Genomic DNA, 16220 nt, shown 5'->3' on the forward strand with positions numbered 1-16220 from the left:
GAATCTAATGTCTCTTAACGAAACCATCCTTGCCGTGAAGACGATGTCTTGACTGTGCCTCATACTTCTTGTTAGCTTGTTCCAACTTGGCTCTTGTGGAATCTCTCTGCTTTTCAGCCATTTGCTGGAACCATTCACTGAGGTTAGCAGGCTGCTTCAGAAGATCTTGCTTAGGAGGTTTCGGAAGGTTATAATAATTCTTGAACGCTTGACTCTTGAACAACTGACCTTGTAAAACGGAGAAGAAAGTACCCACGGAAATATACAAAGCGACTGCAGCAGAGAAGTTCATGGTGAACACAAAAGCCATAGCTGGAAAAACGTAGAAGTACTTCTTCATCATTTGGTTCATATTGGTACCAGCATCACCTCCCAATCTAATCAAACCCACAACAAGGAGGGCAGACAACCCCTGCAAACCCAAGTATGGGTCGACCTGAGTCAAATCGTGGAACCAGAGTGCACCTTGAGTTGAGAATCCCTCGACTGGATGAGCAGCCATCTTTCTAAGGCCCTGGAAAACACCGTAGGCAAAAGGAAGCTGAGCCATACCGTAAAGTGACTTGAACACAGAAACGTCATTCTTCTGGAAAAGCAAGGCTCTTTCTCTTGTGATCTGTGCAGTGTTCTCAGGCTCAGTCTTAAGACGGTCCATGATTTTTGACATTTCTGGTTGGATGGCAGCTAATCTAGCGTTATTGACTGCTGCTTTGACATAAAGTGGGAAAAGAACAGTCCTGATAAGAAGGGCGGTGGTCACGATCGTTCCCCACCATGGAAGTCCAGTGTACACATGGACATTTTCAAGAAGGGTCTCCATCCATGCTGTGACTCCCCAGCCTTGTGCCATTCCAATCGAATTCAAGTATCCCAACTGATCCGATGTCATGTTGGTCGCTTCCAGAACGGCCGATGAGTCGAAGGCGGGCAACTTGTCTTGAATGCTAGAGACCACGCTAGAAGCCTCCGATGAAGCAGAGTTTGTGCTCTGTGAACTGAATCTGATAGATGATCTTTGTATGGATGGTTTAAGCACGGCGATAGGGCTCATCAGGGCGACATGCTTTGGGTTGGTGAGAGACTTGAGACCAACAGAAGCCCTCAAGAGGGATCTGGTAGGACCAGCTTTGAGAGCTATGCTTCCTAACATTGAATGTTGATGGGGAGATTTGCGGATAAGAAATGTACGTGAAAAACTAGAATTCCAGACATTTTTTCTCAAGGTGGTGTACACAACGTGCCATGAAGAGTAAGACATAAAACGGTTGAGTTTTGATAGATGAAGACAATTCGATGCTACCGCTTTTAAGATTGCCTTTCCTACGGCGTCATTCAACCGTCGAGTTCATTCCCCTGCTTTGGCTTTCTCAACGAGGCCGAGATCCGTTTTCACAACTAAGTGTCCGTGAATTCCTAGATGATTTTGAAAAGCTTCTGAACCGTCAAAAAGAACAAGTTGAGTTGCAGAAACTACATCCCTCATTGCGTTCAAATATAGAGCTACTGCGGCTCCTTCAAACGGGTGAAAGCATGCCCGTTTTCGCCCACATCACTGAGCATTTGTCTCAGAAGAACCAAGGACTTCTCAGCTCTAAATTAGTGGAACGGTACATTGGAAACCTCCTAGCTGAAGAGAATCTCAATGCAGCAGTCTCGTTGATTCATATTCTCCTTCATGCTGACAGCACATCCTATTGCATATCTAACCAAACATGGTCTGCTCTTGCCTCAAAAGCTTGCGAGCTAGGCCATTATTCAGCTGCATGTTTGGTTTATCATGAAGTTATTGACCCCATCGCTGCTTATGATGATCCAAATTTCAAAGGGACAAATAACCCGCTCATACCATTTCTTCTATTTCCTGACATTTTGGCACAACTTTCTATCGTGCTAATGCATAATGGAAACAATGTGGCTGTCTGTGGAATTCAAAGCTACTTCAAAAGGTACTATTCTTACTTCTGGCATCGCACAATTTACAGATCTATCGCCTTAGCTAAGGTGGAAGCTCACGCTTGTGCCGGTGAAACGTCCCTAGCGATAGCTGAATTTGTTAAGTTGGCCTGGCAACACAGAGGGTATAGTCCTTTACAAAAAGGCAGTACTGTCGAGCATAATTTGAAATACGCTGTGGAGCATAATCTGAAAGAGCGGCAGAAGCGGATATTAGCAAGTGATGACCCTATCAACGATCCTTCTATTGTGTACAACAAGTATAGTCTACCTGGAAAAAGATACAACGCAATCTTTGATGGTGTTATTGAACTTGCCGACACACCTTATGTCAATGCTTTGATTCTGCGAAACATGTCACTGATAATGGCCGATCGTAGCTCGGCAATCGAAAGACTTGTTAACTTCATCACATCAAACCACCATGCATTACTCACTCCAGTGATTGCCTCTCTTTGCAACGATGGCCATCTTTTTGAGGCTTGGGCTGTTCTCAGGAGAACAAAAGCTTCCTATCCTCGATTACATGCCAAAGTTTTATTCAGAGGAGGTGAGGTTTTCACAATCTTATTCAGAGCGATTAAGAAAAAATTCTCGACATCATATTGTTCTTCAAGCGAGGTAAGGCAAATTAGTGACATTTTAAGCTCTTGCCGCGCTACCTGTCGAGAGACTATGGACCGGGGATGGACGTACGAATGCCGTATAGCTTGTCTTCAAGCTTTGCTAGCGTGTCCCACGACTTTGAGACAAGAGGTTCGTCTATTTTTATTCGAATGGGCGGCAGATAGCAAAGCATTTGAAAAGAAGCCATTCCAATTTTCATTACATCAAAGTGACTACAACAAGCTTGTCGAGCTTAACGTTGGAGACAGTCTTTTGTCAAGAGCATCTCCAACCATGCATATATCCTTGTAAATAACCTTTTTAATAACGAAATGATCATTCTTGTCTTGGTGGCCTAATCTGGTGTATCCTGACATCCTCGCTGTCTTGCAAATCCCCAACCGCTGTGATATCCTGCGGTGTAATGAAAATCGATTGTGCGTTTGACGATCGAAGCTCGTGGATCAAAAGCCTGATTGCAATTGTACGATTCACTGAGTCCATGAAGACGTCAAACTCGTCTAGACCACACACTCTAGGTTTCATCACCTTCCATATGCTTAGTAGAAAGGCTATCTGCGTGAAAGATTTTTCTCCTCCTGATAAGGACTGTACCGCTCTACTCTGCTTGTCGTCCTTGGTTTGGACTTCAGTGATAACTCTCTTTTTGGCGAAGTCGAACTCGAGTTTACCTTTGAATCCTCTCAATGCGAGGCAGTGTTCGAAGGACAGCTTCGCTCGAGTGAGTTTCTCCTTGATAGTTATATTGAGATTTTCAAATCTCGAGTTCAAGTCATTCTCAAGGTTGATTCTGGCACTCTCCAAATCAGAGAGACTGCTCTCACATTTGTTCTTGTTGGCCCGTGCCTCAAGAAGTTCGTCCAGGATCTGCTCGAACGATTTGCTATTGCTTCTCTCAGCCTCTTCGATCGCCTGCTGAATATTTGCATATTCATTCGTGATTGACTCTGTCGTGTCGGTTTCGAGAATGTTCGCCTCTTCTCGAGTACACCTGGCTTGAGCCTCTGTGAGTAGTTCATCACGCTTTGCCTCATCTTCAAGCAATTTCGCCTCAATAGAAGTCAACATCTCTATCAATTGTTCCTTTTTAATTCTGCTGGCATCTATCTCCGCTTTTAAATTGTCCATGCTCTGCTTCACTGTGTCTAGTCTCTGCTCGATAGCGGTAACATCGTCATCAATCTCCTTTTTTGCATTCTGGATCTGCTCTAATGCAGAGCGTTTAGCTTTCTCGACACGTTTGGCCTCTCTACCATTCTCCGCAACCTCAACAAACATTCCCTCTCTTGTTGCTATCTGACTCCGAAGAGTCTCTATCTGAGTTTTCAAAGTCTCAATTCTCCCAAAGTCACCCTCTTCGGCGAGTATCCGTTCAGTTGAGAAAATTTGATTTTGCACTTCTTTCAAAGCCTTCCGCTTATCATTGAAAATACGCTGGAGCTCAACCTTCCTCTGGTTCCATTCATGGCGGAGCCTGTTCCTCTCATTTTGAATCTTTGATTCCTCCTGTAGAACATCTTCTAGATCTGATCTTAAGCCGGTGTCGGAAGCTTTTCCTGCTAGTTTTCGTAAATCGTTGGAGTAGAATACAGGGTCTCTAGTGATTCCACCGCCCTTCCCTCTTGCGAGACGAATTCCTGACTTCTTGTCATTAAGACAAAACGCACTCCTGACCTCAGCAATTCGGGTTAGATCTTCAGCTTTCGATATTGTATCACAGATTATCATCTCTTCGATACTGCTGGAATCTATGAGAGTGTACAACACATCATGAACCTGGATTTCGAGAGTGTCTAAGACTGTCACAGCATCGGGGGCACTGACAGCGGTGAACTTGAATTTTTCGAATCTTCTCACAATAATACCTTTTTGTATTCTTCTGCTCCTCATAAGGTTCGCTAGGATTTTTCTATCGTGTTCGTCGCACACAACGAAAGAATCAAGAGCTCTTTGCAAGAAAGCATTGATTAAGTCAGCCCAACGACTATATTCCTCCCTCACACTCACAAAACAGCCAACAGGTCCAATTGGTTTTTGATGCCAACCACTCTCATCATCTATTGCTCGTAGCAAAGACTGGATTGTGAGTCCAAATGCTGCATATTTGTCGTTCTTGGTTCGTTCTATGCTTCGAATTTGCTCTTGTAAACCTTGCTTCTGATATTTGAGGTCTTGAAGCTTTCGTGTGGCACTGAGCAATTCGGGGCTTTCCTCGTCGAAGCTGGAGATTGCCCTTTGGGCCTCGTCTTTTTCTTGAACCAAATTCTCTTGCTTCTTACGAAGCTCGCTGAGTCGCTCTCTCATTTGATCCTTTGAACCGCCATTTATCTCATCAATTTTTCGCTGTTCCTGGTCTATTTGTTTTTGTAAGTCTTGAATCTGCTTATTGAAATCGTCAACTTCTGTTTTGTAAGTGGTCAAATCATTTCTTACCTGTTGAGTTTGCCTTGTCGCATCGCTTGCAGCGGTTTCCGCCAGACGAACTTCTGCGAGCTTCAACTCTTGCAATTCAGAAACTGTATCATGCTCCTTCTTGAGAGACAATAGTTTTTCCTCACTTTGGGTGAGTTGGTCACCTTTTTCTTCTATGTCATTGTCGATGTTGCAGATTTCCTCGCGCTTTTGGTCGACTTCCTTGTGTTTCTTGCCAATCCGCTTTTCCATCACCTCGACATTGAACCAATACATCTTTCCATTGATTCTTTCGGACTGCTCACGAAGGTTGTGCGAATGCTTATATTTTTGATAAGTTCTTTCACATTCTTTGTACTTCTGACAAGCATCATCGAAGAACAGCTTCGCGGACTTCAGTCGGTGTTGGAGGTTCATGATGTTTTTGGATGCATCTTGGTAATTCAGAAGAATCGATTGGATGTTTGTGCCCTCACTAAAATGAGTAAACCGAGACAGTTCAGTACTGCTAGCGATGAATTCACGAGCTTTATCCTGTGAGAGAAATGACAAGGGATTGTTGACAACAATGAAAAACTTTTGCAAGATCTCATCTAGAGTCTTCTTCTTCGTCGACACAACCGCACCATTCTCACTCCGAATGGAATAATTGTTGGAACCTTCACGCAGAAGCTTTCTCTCCACTATAATTTTGGAGCCGTAAACATCTTTCTCAAACGAGTCCAAACCCTCATTATCGATTTCAACAGTCACACGCGCGGTGGACTTCCCGTCTTTGATAAGACTTTTGATCGACGAGCCTCTGTTGGTATCTGTGGCTTTAGCTCCAAGGCCAACGGATATACCAGTAAGAATGGCGCTTTTTCCTGAGCCGTTTCTTCCAATGATAAAGTTCATTTGGGGGCCAAACTCCAATTCAAAATGATCATGACACATGAAGTTTTTGAGTGTGAGCTTCTTGATGTATCCTGCCTTGTTCCTGTGACCGAGATCGTTCTCTTCATCAGAATCATCACTTGTTTCTTCGTCGTCGCCTAGTTTTCGGCGTTTCAGCGCTAGAAGCTGAGACATGTACTGCTCGGCTGATTGACCAGACTAGATGTTAGTATTTGTCGATTTTTGCTTTCATTTGATAAAATACATACGTCCACCTCGAAAGCCCGCTTACGAGTGTCAGTATCGGAGTCCCCGAAGCTCTCTTCGGGCTCCGATGTGGTCATGATTTGACGAAGCTGTGGATAGTACTGTTGATATGCTTGATCCACGATGGCGCGATGCAACACCAGCTTTGACGCGCATGCATAACAATCACACACTGGGGAATCATAATATGCAAATAAATCGATAAGGATGGAAAAGAAAATAAGGAGTGAAAATTGATCAAGCGACAATCAACTAAATTCTTTGTCACTGGATCAGAATCAAGTATCTATTTCTGCAAGCTTTTTTGCAGAACTCACCTACATTAGTTTTAGGGTACTCATCCGAAGTATATTATCAATTAGGCTATTGCTGTATCGTCTATAGTAACTGAGATGGTCTCAGGCGTCTTGCAAGGATGCTTTTTTTATGCTAGAATCGTCAGCTGAGGGTATTTCATCAGATGGTTCAACGTCATACATCGTTTCCTTCCGCTCCAAAGCCGTGAACTCAGTCTTGGTGACCTTCGCATACACGTAGAGAGCACCAATTCTGACAGCGGTGAACATAAGAGCAAAAATCACACCACCGCAGAAAGTGACGGTAAAAGCACCAAATGGACCCCAGTCTTCGGGGTTATAGAGACCATTCCAAATCAACATGAGCTTTCCACCTTCTTGAGCGCTGTCGTAGTAGATCCAACCAAACACGAAGACGCCAAACAATGATCCGAGACCGCCAACCATGACGTCAATACCTCTGAGGAACCAGAATGCCCGATCACTCAATCCGAGGAAAATACTGGGGATGATGGCTGCGGAAACCAAATCGGCGATCAAGTAGATTTGCAAGATATCATCAGCAACTTTCACGGCCAACACAATACTTGGAATCATAACGAGAACCACCAATCCACGAACCCAGATCATCTTCAACTTGTTTCTGAAAACATCATTGGAAATGGTAGAAACCATGGCACTCTGCATCGAGTCAAACGTGCATGTTGACAAGCAGATGACAAAGATCAAAACAAAAGCGGAGAGCCAAGCAGGCATCTTTGCTAACAAGATGAAAAATGCGTTGTAGCCGTTGTCGTCTCCAACAGTGAGATCACCAGACCAGACAGCCAAGAAACCTGTGGTTCCAACCAAGGTACAAATCACAAACGTCACAAACGAAGCGATGGAGCAGCCGATCCACAAATCTTTGTTGGTCTTACTGGCGAAAGTTCTGAGCCAGAACCCTGCCATGAAGCAATCGTTGGTGAAAATTGCAACTGGCAAAATCCACACCAACTGCCATCCCAACTTGTTAGCCTTCAACAATCCGGAAGGTCCAACCTCAGAGGTGTCGATTTCAATATAGGAACCCATACCAGCGGCACAAATGATGATCAAAATAATTACCAAGGCTCCTTGGAAATTGTCAGTGATAAAACTCACTCGGAATCCTCCGAACGAGGTGTAGATCGTCGTGACTACACACTCAACAATCACTGCCGCAAGAGCATCAAGGCCAGTAAGAGTCTCTATGGCACCTCTCACAGCCGATAATTCACCAATCATGAACAAAAACATTGTAAGGCAGGTGAAGAAGGAGAGGTACAACGAGGCCACTGGGCCGTAACGCTGTCTCACCCACTCAGTGAAGACAAAACCTTCTGGACATCTGCGGCGAATCAGAGGACCCACAGCTGCGAACATGAGGATAGGGAGTGATCCTGAGAGCGTGTAAACCAAAAGGCCGTGAAGACCACCCACATTTCCGATCTGGGCGTATGTGGTCAATATACCACATCCCATAGCTGAAAAGTTAGAATTGTAAATGACAAATACTACAACTATCTACGGGTGCTTTGATATAATGGGCTGAGAAGGACTAAAACGCTTTCGATGATGATCAATTCGGCTCAGTGATGAACTGCCATATTAGGCTAAAGGACAGACCGAACAGCCCCGTAAAACGAGCAGCTTCTCAAAGTCGAGCTGAGCCTAAGTTCATTTGTCGTTGTACGCAACTTTGAGCTTCCTCACACAAGTACTAACTTGATCAAGTCCAAACGGTATAATCTCAGCCGTCCCAATCTAGAACATTGAACCCAATGTAAGATTGACACTGCACCCGCTAGCAAGTTGCAAAACTAAGTCAATGAATGACGTTGAAAAAACTTATACATACCTGATGCCACGAAATTAACGGCAAGGGGAAGACCTCTTTGGGTATTGTTACTGGATAAAAAGTTGCTTTGTTTCCCATACTTCCAGGCGAGTAATAACCCAGTGGCAAGCAAGAACACATATGTCATATAGATGATGGCATTGTAGCCGGGTGCGTTAATGTCCCCCATGCTTGACTTGGTAAGATCAATAAATGCAGAAAAATAAAAGTCGTCAGGAAGAGTGTAGCAGTCTTATATAACGCACTTTCTAAAAAAGAAATCAAGATGGCATCCGGATTGCATGCAAGCCTGTATGCAGACCCGCATGGGTAATTACTAGGGTCCCTTGACTCTAAACGATGATAATGCGCTTACGGAGATCGCCTTAAGTGTGTGCCGCACTTGTACCTCCATCGCATGATGCCACCCTGACTACCACCGTTGCGCCACATTTTGAGGTAGAACAACTGTTATGCCTTTGTTTGTCTCCTCTTACAAAAAAGATGTCAACATGTAGGGATGTAGATGACTTGGCTATTGTCATACACCATTCTTCTGAAAGTTCGATACATTTCTCTTGAACAAAGTGGTGCTCGTATATAGAATGAGCTGTTGTAAGCGCATGCATATGTAAGATGTGGCCGCCCAAAAGACCAAAAAAAATCTGCTCCACGGGAGGTTCGAACTCTCGACCTTCAGATTATGAGACTGACGCTCTGCCTACTGAGCTAGTGAAGCAGCTTATGCCCTTAAGAATGTGCGGGCTTAATATATCAAGCCAGACATTGAGAGCAAAAATACGTAATTTTAGTATTTTTTTATAGCAAAGTTGTTCTTAGGTATTAATATTTGCTTTGGCGAAGTTTGAAGGCACAGTTTTAAGTACTGCAATTTTTAGGCTCAATTTGTGTTTTATTCAATTTATTGATATTTAGGAGATTTAACGCAAGATTTTTGAATTTTTTTTGTTCCTATTCTTCAAAAAAAAAAGAGAGATGGAGTAGCCTAATCCTACTTCATCTCAAAGTGTTTCGTATTTACCAGAGGGCGTAAATAGTCTGGGTATCTGAAAAACTTAATTTGGCTACAGGGCGCTTGTTGCCCTTCATAAATCTATCCAAGAGCACCGTTTAGAGCCAATCAAAAACGCTGATTGGGTTCGCTCTACATTACATGACCGTGCCAGTAAATCCACTGGGCATATGCTGGAGAGTTGAAGAGGGAATTTCTTTCATTGCAGCTGCTCCAGAAACAGCACATACGAAAACGATAAAAAAACAATTGGTCTCGTCTCATCAAGGGCACAACCAATCAGTATCTTGAACATCTGAATTCTCTGTTAAAATGCACCCATCACAAGTTCTTAGCGATCTTCAGGAGAACCTCAATTGCAAACGCGTGATCCTCCTCCTGTTTGAGGCCACTGATAGTAAGGGCAGCAACGACACCGTCGAAGTTTTGCAATCTGATAGGTACGGAGCCCCCATGGACTGCGTATTCAGCGCTGTTGATGTAGAACGCATCTTCCATTTTTATCGAGCCCTTGGATTTCAATTTGGCACCCATGTAGTAGCTCGAGACACCAAAGCGAAAAGTAGTCTTTTGTTTTCTTTGCACCCATATATCATTATCACGCACAATGGTTGGCTTCGATGGGCTATGAAAGAATGTTGTACCATCTGCTGTGGTAACGTCAATCAAAATGGCCTTGGAAAAGCCATATTCAATTGCCAATTGTTTTGCAAGAACACCAATTTCCCAAGCCACATCTGAATTGAATTTTGCTAATCTGACATCTTCTTTCTCAAGCAAGCTTTCCAATGGAGCATCGATGAATTGTTCTGTTTTGATCGACATTATCGAGAAAAGCCGGTAGGATCGATAGTGCGTGTGAGGTCGCATTACAGAATCGCTGTACTTTGCTCACAAAAAACATTCGACTCATGAAAACAATTCATGTATTTGTTTGTTAAACAATTCTAATTGTAAAAGCCGGCGTTTAAGTAACGGGATGGTGTTGCCCAAATTAATTTTGGTGGACCGTGGCATTTGAACCATCCTTGCAGACGATCACCTCCAGATACTAAGGAGCTTTACCTAGGCTATTTAGAAGGCACGGATGCATTTTTGATGAAGATGGTTCGAAGCCGAAAAACTCCTCGTTTCCACTAACATGTAACGGTTATTGGGGGACCGTAATCTGTCCTGCCTGTACATAGCAATAAGAATACTACAATTCTCACCAAGGAGAACGAACACCTTGCTTTATAAAACACTACCCAACTTTGCAAAATGAAGCCTGTGGTGTCCACAGGCAATGCCTATTTCTGCACAGTGTTGTCTGCCTTTGGCATTGTTATCTTGTCTGTCATTGGTTGGCTTTTCAAAATTGGTCATGAGTCAATGATGGGTTCAGTGAACGATCCTACTGACGGTGATGCCGTGGCGCATACGGTATTCGGAGCCGTCTTCGTTTATTTGGCCTTCTTTGTCTTCTGCGGATGCCAGGTGCTCTTGATTCAGAGACAAGACCGGATTAAGTTGTGATAAAGATGAATCAGTGATTCCAACGCTCCTACCCGGTTTGGACTTAGCTCATAATATAATTACATAAAACGTTGTCATAAAGTTTGAAGATTGCTACTTATAAGGCACTGATGTGTAAGCATTTAGAATAATTCTAAAGTTTGTAGACGCTTTCTTTACCTCCCTTCCAGGAAACGTTACCACTCCAGTCACAAATGTCGAAGACAAGGAGTCTGATATCGGTCAATTCTTCTTTGGTCGCTCCCAAGTTAACAGCTCCTCTCACATGGCCTTTGAGAGTTGGTGGCACATCTTGTGGAATTAAGGCGGTAACCACGCACAAGGACGTCTCCTTTGCTGGCAAGATATCTTCGAAACTCAAGATAGGCGAGTAAACGTTGTGAATAGCGTACTGCCATAAGTCAGGGTATGCAGAGAACATCTGGTTCTTGACACGGTTACTGACCTTACCGTAGATGCTTTCCCACAAAGCAGATCCACGCACAAAGTTGTCACTGATTTGTTGACTGCTGACGGACTTCTTACAAATGGGACCGTCGATTGTGTCTCTTGTGTCAATCAGTTGATCTTCGAATCTAGTGCCAGCGACATCCTCTTGCACAATCGAGGAGGAGTTCACATGGCCTGGCTGAACCGTTGCTGGCCTCATGGCCTTGTTAGCAGCTCTTACCGTAGATGGAGTTACCTTATACAATGCTGTCAAAGCATTGATGGACTTTGGTAAGCCAGCGATTGGGGCAATTTTCAAGAGAGCCTCTCTTATCCTCGCAGCCACTTGGATCTGAGCAGCAGTGATATCCTCCGTTCTGGAATATTTATATGGAAGCGGGAGCTTGTCATGGTAGGTGTATGGGATCAAGACCTCTGGCAAGTTCACACCGACTGCCGTGAATTCATCAGCCTTGGCAGCGGAGGTGATAGAATCCTCCGCAAGCTTCAACAAATAAGGATCAGTCAAAAGCGGCTTGTCTCGAGGATTCAGGGACTCCAAGAGCTGCTGTCTCAAGGCAAAGTGAAGAACCTTACCAATTTCTTGCGGTTGGTTTACCACCGCCAACGCTGTGGATGCAATTATGTACCAGTTACTGTGAAGTGTGGGGTACTTGTAAGCAAGCTTCACGAGCCTTTCCGCAGTGAGAACGACCATATTGAAACTGCTAGAAAAAAGACGTATGGTGGAAAATATCTTGTGTGTCCGAATTGTAAGAGGGAGGAGTTATCCGACCGCTCCTGCGCATTCACATGACAGGGACCTCGGAGGAAATTGTGAAAAAGAAGCCATCCGTTTTCAGCTACTGAATTCTCAGCATTCAAAAAGCTTCATAAAATTTCATATTAACAATTGACTCTACAAACACCTTTTTTGAATTCTACTTAGAAAGAGAGACTAATTATGAGTGGACCGCCAATGGAAGTGGTAGCGCGGTGTTAACGTTATTGTGGGGAAGCGTTTCCTGCGGTACTAGAAAAAAACTGTGGAAATCTCATTTCTCCCTCACGCTGCCACTCACCCAAGTCTGCGCAATCTTGTCTTTGATTTTCTTCTGTTGCGCTAGAGTCCAAGAGCCCATAGCCCAAAAATGCTGAAGAGCATTAAAAGATGGGGCTGTTCTCTTGTTGAATTCTCTAAACGGCATGTTGTAGTGGGCGCTCAAGTCCCTTGGTAGACTGTGCGTTAGCGCCGATTTGAGCTCCTTGCCATGAAGGCCATCAAGATTTATTTGCTCGTTATCCTCAGTATCGGATGAGCTTTTTGACAAGCCAATTGACGTCTTCTTACAATTGCTGTCTTCCCATGGTCGCATGCTGTGATCAATGGGAACCCAGCGATCGGCGCTTCTCCAGTGGTCAGAGCCAACCATTTCTGATATTCTCAGGAGTGCTCTTTTATAAGCAAACTTCTCATCTTCACCAGTGAAGGCCTTTACATTGCCAAAATTAACCGACCCTCCTCTGTTTGTGTCCACGTCCTCGAATTCTTTAGCGTAATCCAGATCGTATGATGAAATGTTAGGTCTATAAGGATTCATTGCAGCGATAGCTGTCTTAGCAAACATTTCTTCTTGTTGAACAGTATCATAATTGTCCTCGTTTAAGTTTTTTTCATCCGGGAAAAATAGTCTGTCGATGTCCGCTTCACTTCGCATAAAGAATTGACACTTTGCTTCATACAATGCATCCAAAAGTGTGATGAATCTTCTGGCTTCATTCTTCATCTTTGTGGTCATCACAGGGACATTGTCAACAATGACTGTTTTAAAAGCTGAAGCAAGTGTGATATAGTCAGACGACGAGAAGAGCCCGCGGCAGATATAATCAAAATCTAGGTAACACACAGACTGTTTTTTGAAGGTATGGGGGATGAATGACTCACGATTATAAACCTTGATAGAAGCTGGCTTCAGATCCAAGTCTTCTATTTTAATGCTGTTGTCCATAAGTGGTGATGAATCATCAATTTTGAGAGCGGCGGACTTTAGAAGCTGATTCCAAGTGTACTCATGATCACTGTCGCTTGATTTCACAACGTGATTTTTTCTTTGTGCCAGCGAACTGGCAAAGTACAGTCGATAATCCTTAGCCGATTTCATGTCAACACTTATGCACCTGGCGCCGAGAATTGAGACGAATGACTTGAATCTAGACTTGTTGAACTCGGTTGAGTAAAGCTCTTCTGGCAATTTATTACTTGTTGCAACAAGAACACCTCCTAGCTTGAAGTAATAGGTAAACAATATGCGTATTATCTGAGCTGATGCCACATCTGGAAGCATGAACTCATCGAGCATGAAAATGGTACTTCTCCCAATCATCTTTTGTGCGATCTCAAAAAGAATAAACTCATTTTCCATTGTCATTTTGTGCTTGCCAATGGTTGATGCGGTTAGCATCCGCTCCTTTTGTATTCTGTGAATCTCCTCAAAGACCCACAAAATGAAATTATTGTAGTGCCATCGCATTTTGGAATGATGTGGGAGAGTATTCGCAAATATGTCCATGAGCATTGATTTGCCACATCCAACCTCGCCATTTACCAATAAACCTTGGGGTGAAGCTATGTTTTGTAATTCCTCTTCATCAGTCATGAATCTAACCAAGTCTCGCTTCTGGGCTTCAATATCCTTTTTGAACCAGCCTTTGATTCGATAAAAAGGTTCACTTCTTAACAGGTCTACTTTCACAGCCTCCTCAGCTTGTCTAATCTCGAGCTTTCGAAGAAGGAGGGAAGTGCGAATCGCCATTTCTTGAGGGGGCTGTAATTGATAACACGGTGATAAAGCCTTTGAAACTCCTTCATCACGCGTAGTTGAGCCTCATCCTTCTCCAATATGCCTCGCAGGATGTAATTTTGATAGATAGCGTACGGATCAGTGATAACCACAGATTTCGAGGAATCGGTCTTGTCCTCGTTAGTGTGTCGCGGAAGTCGTCCATTCACACCTTGAGGACCTGTAGTTCGTACACTATACCATCGAATACACGGCTTTAGTCTTGGAAACATCTGTATTAAGGAGTGTATGACTTTGAGAAGAACCTGTAGTTGAAATGCCGAGCCGGCAGTTAAGCTCGCGCTAGATTGGGTGCATCTGACACCAGTGCATTTCGCATACGATAAGATCTTTTAGATTAGATAAACCCATAGCTTTTATGAATAAAATATTTGCGTGTCTAATTAGTCTAAGGTGCTAGGTACCTGTGGAAGATTCGGAATCACTTTGCGGGAGACTTTCTCCGAGTCTAAGCTGTGCGAATTTACGGTCCAACGAGTTTGACAAACCATTCATCTCTTCATCAGACCTTCCGTAAAGCTCGAACCACCACTTCACGTCAGAAAAGTTCGAAAAGAGTACCTCGGAATCTTGAGATGGATCAAACTTCGGGTTTTTAAATTCGTTGGGTCTCGACAAGAAATAATCCCAGACTGAAGTACTCCAAGTCTTCGTCTTGAGCAACGTCGAGGCCTCAAAGTCAGAATCACACAAGAAAGTGCCGTACTGACAGGAGTAGTGGTGATAAAAGAGTCGTTTCAAAAACCTGCTGTTAAACTCAAATTTGTCTGGATGCTGGCGAAGAATCTGATACACACAATCAAGAAATTGATGAAAAATTGGTGATTTCTCACTGCTCCCGGTGTATGTGGCACTGGTATCGTCGCGTAAATCATCTGTGCTACGGTCTGATACCGACAGTTTTGCCGCTGAAGCTGTGTTTTTAATACGAAGCGCTGCCTTCAGAAGGAATGTGGCAACACTGGCTTTGTTCACGCTGGAGGTGAAGTTCGATGATGCAGGGAAGGTGACACTATCAGAATCATTCGAAGCATCCCCTTTGGCGTCTTCTTTTGCAGGAAGAAGTGCTCCAACGCAAGCACCATGATCGGCTCTGGTCGCAAATTTGAAACCAAAACTGAGCCACTCCTTCTCGATAAGAACCATGAACCCCTTCATGGTTCGAAAATATGGGTCTAGACATATCTGCAGTAAAGCTGACACCTGTGACGTTCTATCCCAACCATCTGAGCAGTGGATGAGCACATTGGTATTATTCAAATGAATCGATTTCGTGATTCGATCGACCGATTGCAAGATGATGGATAGACGATGTAGCCACTGTGTTTTAGTCAACGCTTGCTGCAAAAGTGGCAATGACGTGGTGTAATTTCCATTGCTAGCGACAGGGTATCGATCAAGCTCACTCAAGACGCTTGTGAGCTTGTTTAGTGAATCACGCATGACATGAATATTATCAATATTGCAGAATATTTTGTCGACGCGCTGAGGTGACCCCACCTTTCGATCTCCATCACCTTCTTTGACCTTACCTTTGTAGTTTTCAACATTTTCTGTACCAGCCCCCAACGCATGTTGAGCCATTGCATTAGTTATAGGACGTAAATCCACGATGAGGTTTCTTTGGGGTTGCTCTCCGTACACCAAGGGGCTGTCAGTAGATGATTTCACCTCCCGTTCTTGAGATCTAAAAATCTCTTCGACAAGTTTTTCGTCTTGAAGCGATCTATTTTGAAAGTTTAGACCAACTAATGGTTGAGCGCAGCGGGCAATAACGTTTTGATTTGATCCGATTCGATGTCTGTAAACAACAGCGGGAATGCGTTGCTTCAGTCTGAACTTACTTGCGTGCTGTAACACTGAATCGGATATAGCATCCGGAACGATTAGATGTTTGGGATAGGACGGACATAGTTTGTATTCCGCATTGATACTCGAAACCCGCCACACGTATTCATGCAGTTTAGTGGACAGTATAAGCCCTTGCCTAGTATACTCCGCTTCGGGGTCATACAAATTCCATCCCTTGTCTTGAAGTTTCGCTTCCATCATATTGGGGCGATACTCTGACGCATAGAGGTCTTTTCGCAGGC

The 16220-nt window shown here is 43.8% G+C and overlaps 8 protein-coding genes and 1 non-coding gene across 9 annotated transcripts; 1 reads left to right on the plus strand and 8 right to left on the minus strand. All coding sequences in view use genetic code 12, as the record gives it.

Moving 5' to 3' along the window:
* Positions 1–4: 4 nt before the first annotated feature.
* CXQ87_005182 (membrane insertase) lies at positions 5–1150 on the minus strand (the record flags this gene model as incomplete). Its single annotated transcript, XM_025483611.1, has 1 exon — positions 5–1150. One exon carries the CDS (start codon positions 1148–1150, stop codon positions 5–7), a length of 1146 nt encoding a protein of 381 aa, XP_025335846.1.
* A 380-nt stretch (positions 1151–1530) lies between these two features.
* Positions 1531–2871, plus strand: CXQ87_005183 (uncharacterized protein; the record flags this gene model as incomplete). Its single annotated transcript, XM_025483612.1, has 2 exons — positions 1531–2503; positions 2675–2871. 2 exons carry the CDS (start codon positions 1531–1533, stop codon positions 2869–2871), a joined length of 1170 nt encoding a protein of 389 aa, XP_025335847.1.
* Positions 2872–2895: 24 nt separating this feature from the next.
* Positions 2896–6212, minus strand: SMC6 (DNA repair protein; the record flags this gene model as incomplete). Its single annotated transcript, XM_025483613.1, has 2 exons — positions 2896–6087; positions 6138–6212. 2 exons carry the CDS (start codon positions 6210–6212, stop codon positions 2896–2898), a joined length of 3267 nt encoding a protein of 1088 aa, XP_025335848.1.
* Positions 6213–6533: 321 nt separating this feature from the next.
* CXQ87_005185 (uncharacterized protein) lies at positions 6534–7934 on the minus strand (the record flags this gene model as incomplete). Its single annotated transcript, XM_025483614.1, has 1 exon — positions 6534–7934. One exon carries the CDS (start codon positions 7932–7934, stop codon positions 6534–6536), a length of 1401 nt encoding a protein of 466 aa, XP_025335849.1.
* Positions 7935–8955: 1021 nt separating this feature from the next.
* On the minus strand, positions 8956–9028 carry CXQ87_005186. Its single transcript has one exon. It is a non-coding gene; the product is annotated as a tRNA-Met (tRNA).
* A 615-nt stretch (positions 9029–9643) lies between these two features.
* On the minus strand, positions 9644–10147 carry CXQ87_005187 (uncharacterized protein; the record flags this gene model as incomplete). Its single annotated transcript, XM_025483615.1, has 1 exon — positions 9644–10147. The coding sequence occupies one exon, from the start codon at positions 10145–10147 to the stop codon at positions 9644–9646; it is 504 nt and encodes a 167-aa protein (XP_025335850.1).
* Positions 10148–10970: 823 nt separating this feature from the next.
* Positions 10971–11984, minus strand: CXQ87_005188 (uncharacterized protein; the record flags this gene model as incomplete). Its single annotated transcript, XM_025483616.1, has 1 exon — positions 10971–11984. The coding sequence occupies one exon, from the start codon at positions 11982–11984 to the stop codon at positions 10971–10973; it is 1014 nt and encodes a 337-aa protein (XP_025335851.1).
* A 337-nt stretch (positions 11985–12321) lies between these two features.
* Positions 12322–13626, minus strand: AFG1 (Afg1p; the record flags this gene model as incomplete). The annotated part of the gene is made up of 1 exon (XM_025483617.1): positions 12322–13626. One exon carries the CDS (start codon positions 13624–13626, stop codon positions 12322–12324), a length of 1305 nt encoding a protein of 434 aa, XP_025335852.1.
* Positions 13627–14523: 897 nt separating this feature from the next.
* CXQ87_005190 (phosphatidylinositol-3-phosphatase) lies at positions 14524–15285 on the minus strand (the record flags this gene model as incomplete). The annotated part of the gene is made up of 1 exon (XM_025483618.1): positions 14524–15285. The coding sequence occupies one exon, from the start codon at positions 15283–15285 to the stop codon at positions 14524–14526; it is 762 nt and encodes a 253-aa protein (XP_025335853.1).
* Positions 15286–16220: the final 935 nt, after the last annotated feature.

Source organism: Candidozyma duobushaemuli, assembly GCF_002926085.2.
Source record: "Candidozyma duobushaemuli strain B09383 chromosome Unknown G_B09383, whole genome shotgun sequence".
Lineage (NCBI taxonomy): Eukaryota > Fungi > Ascomycota > Pichiomycetes > Serinales > Metschnikowiaceae > Candidozyma > Candidozyma duobushaemuli.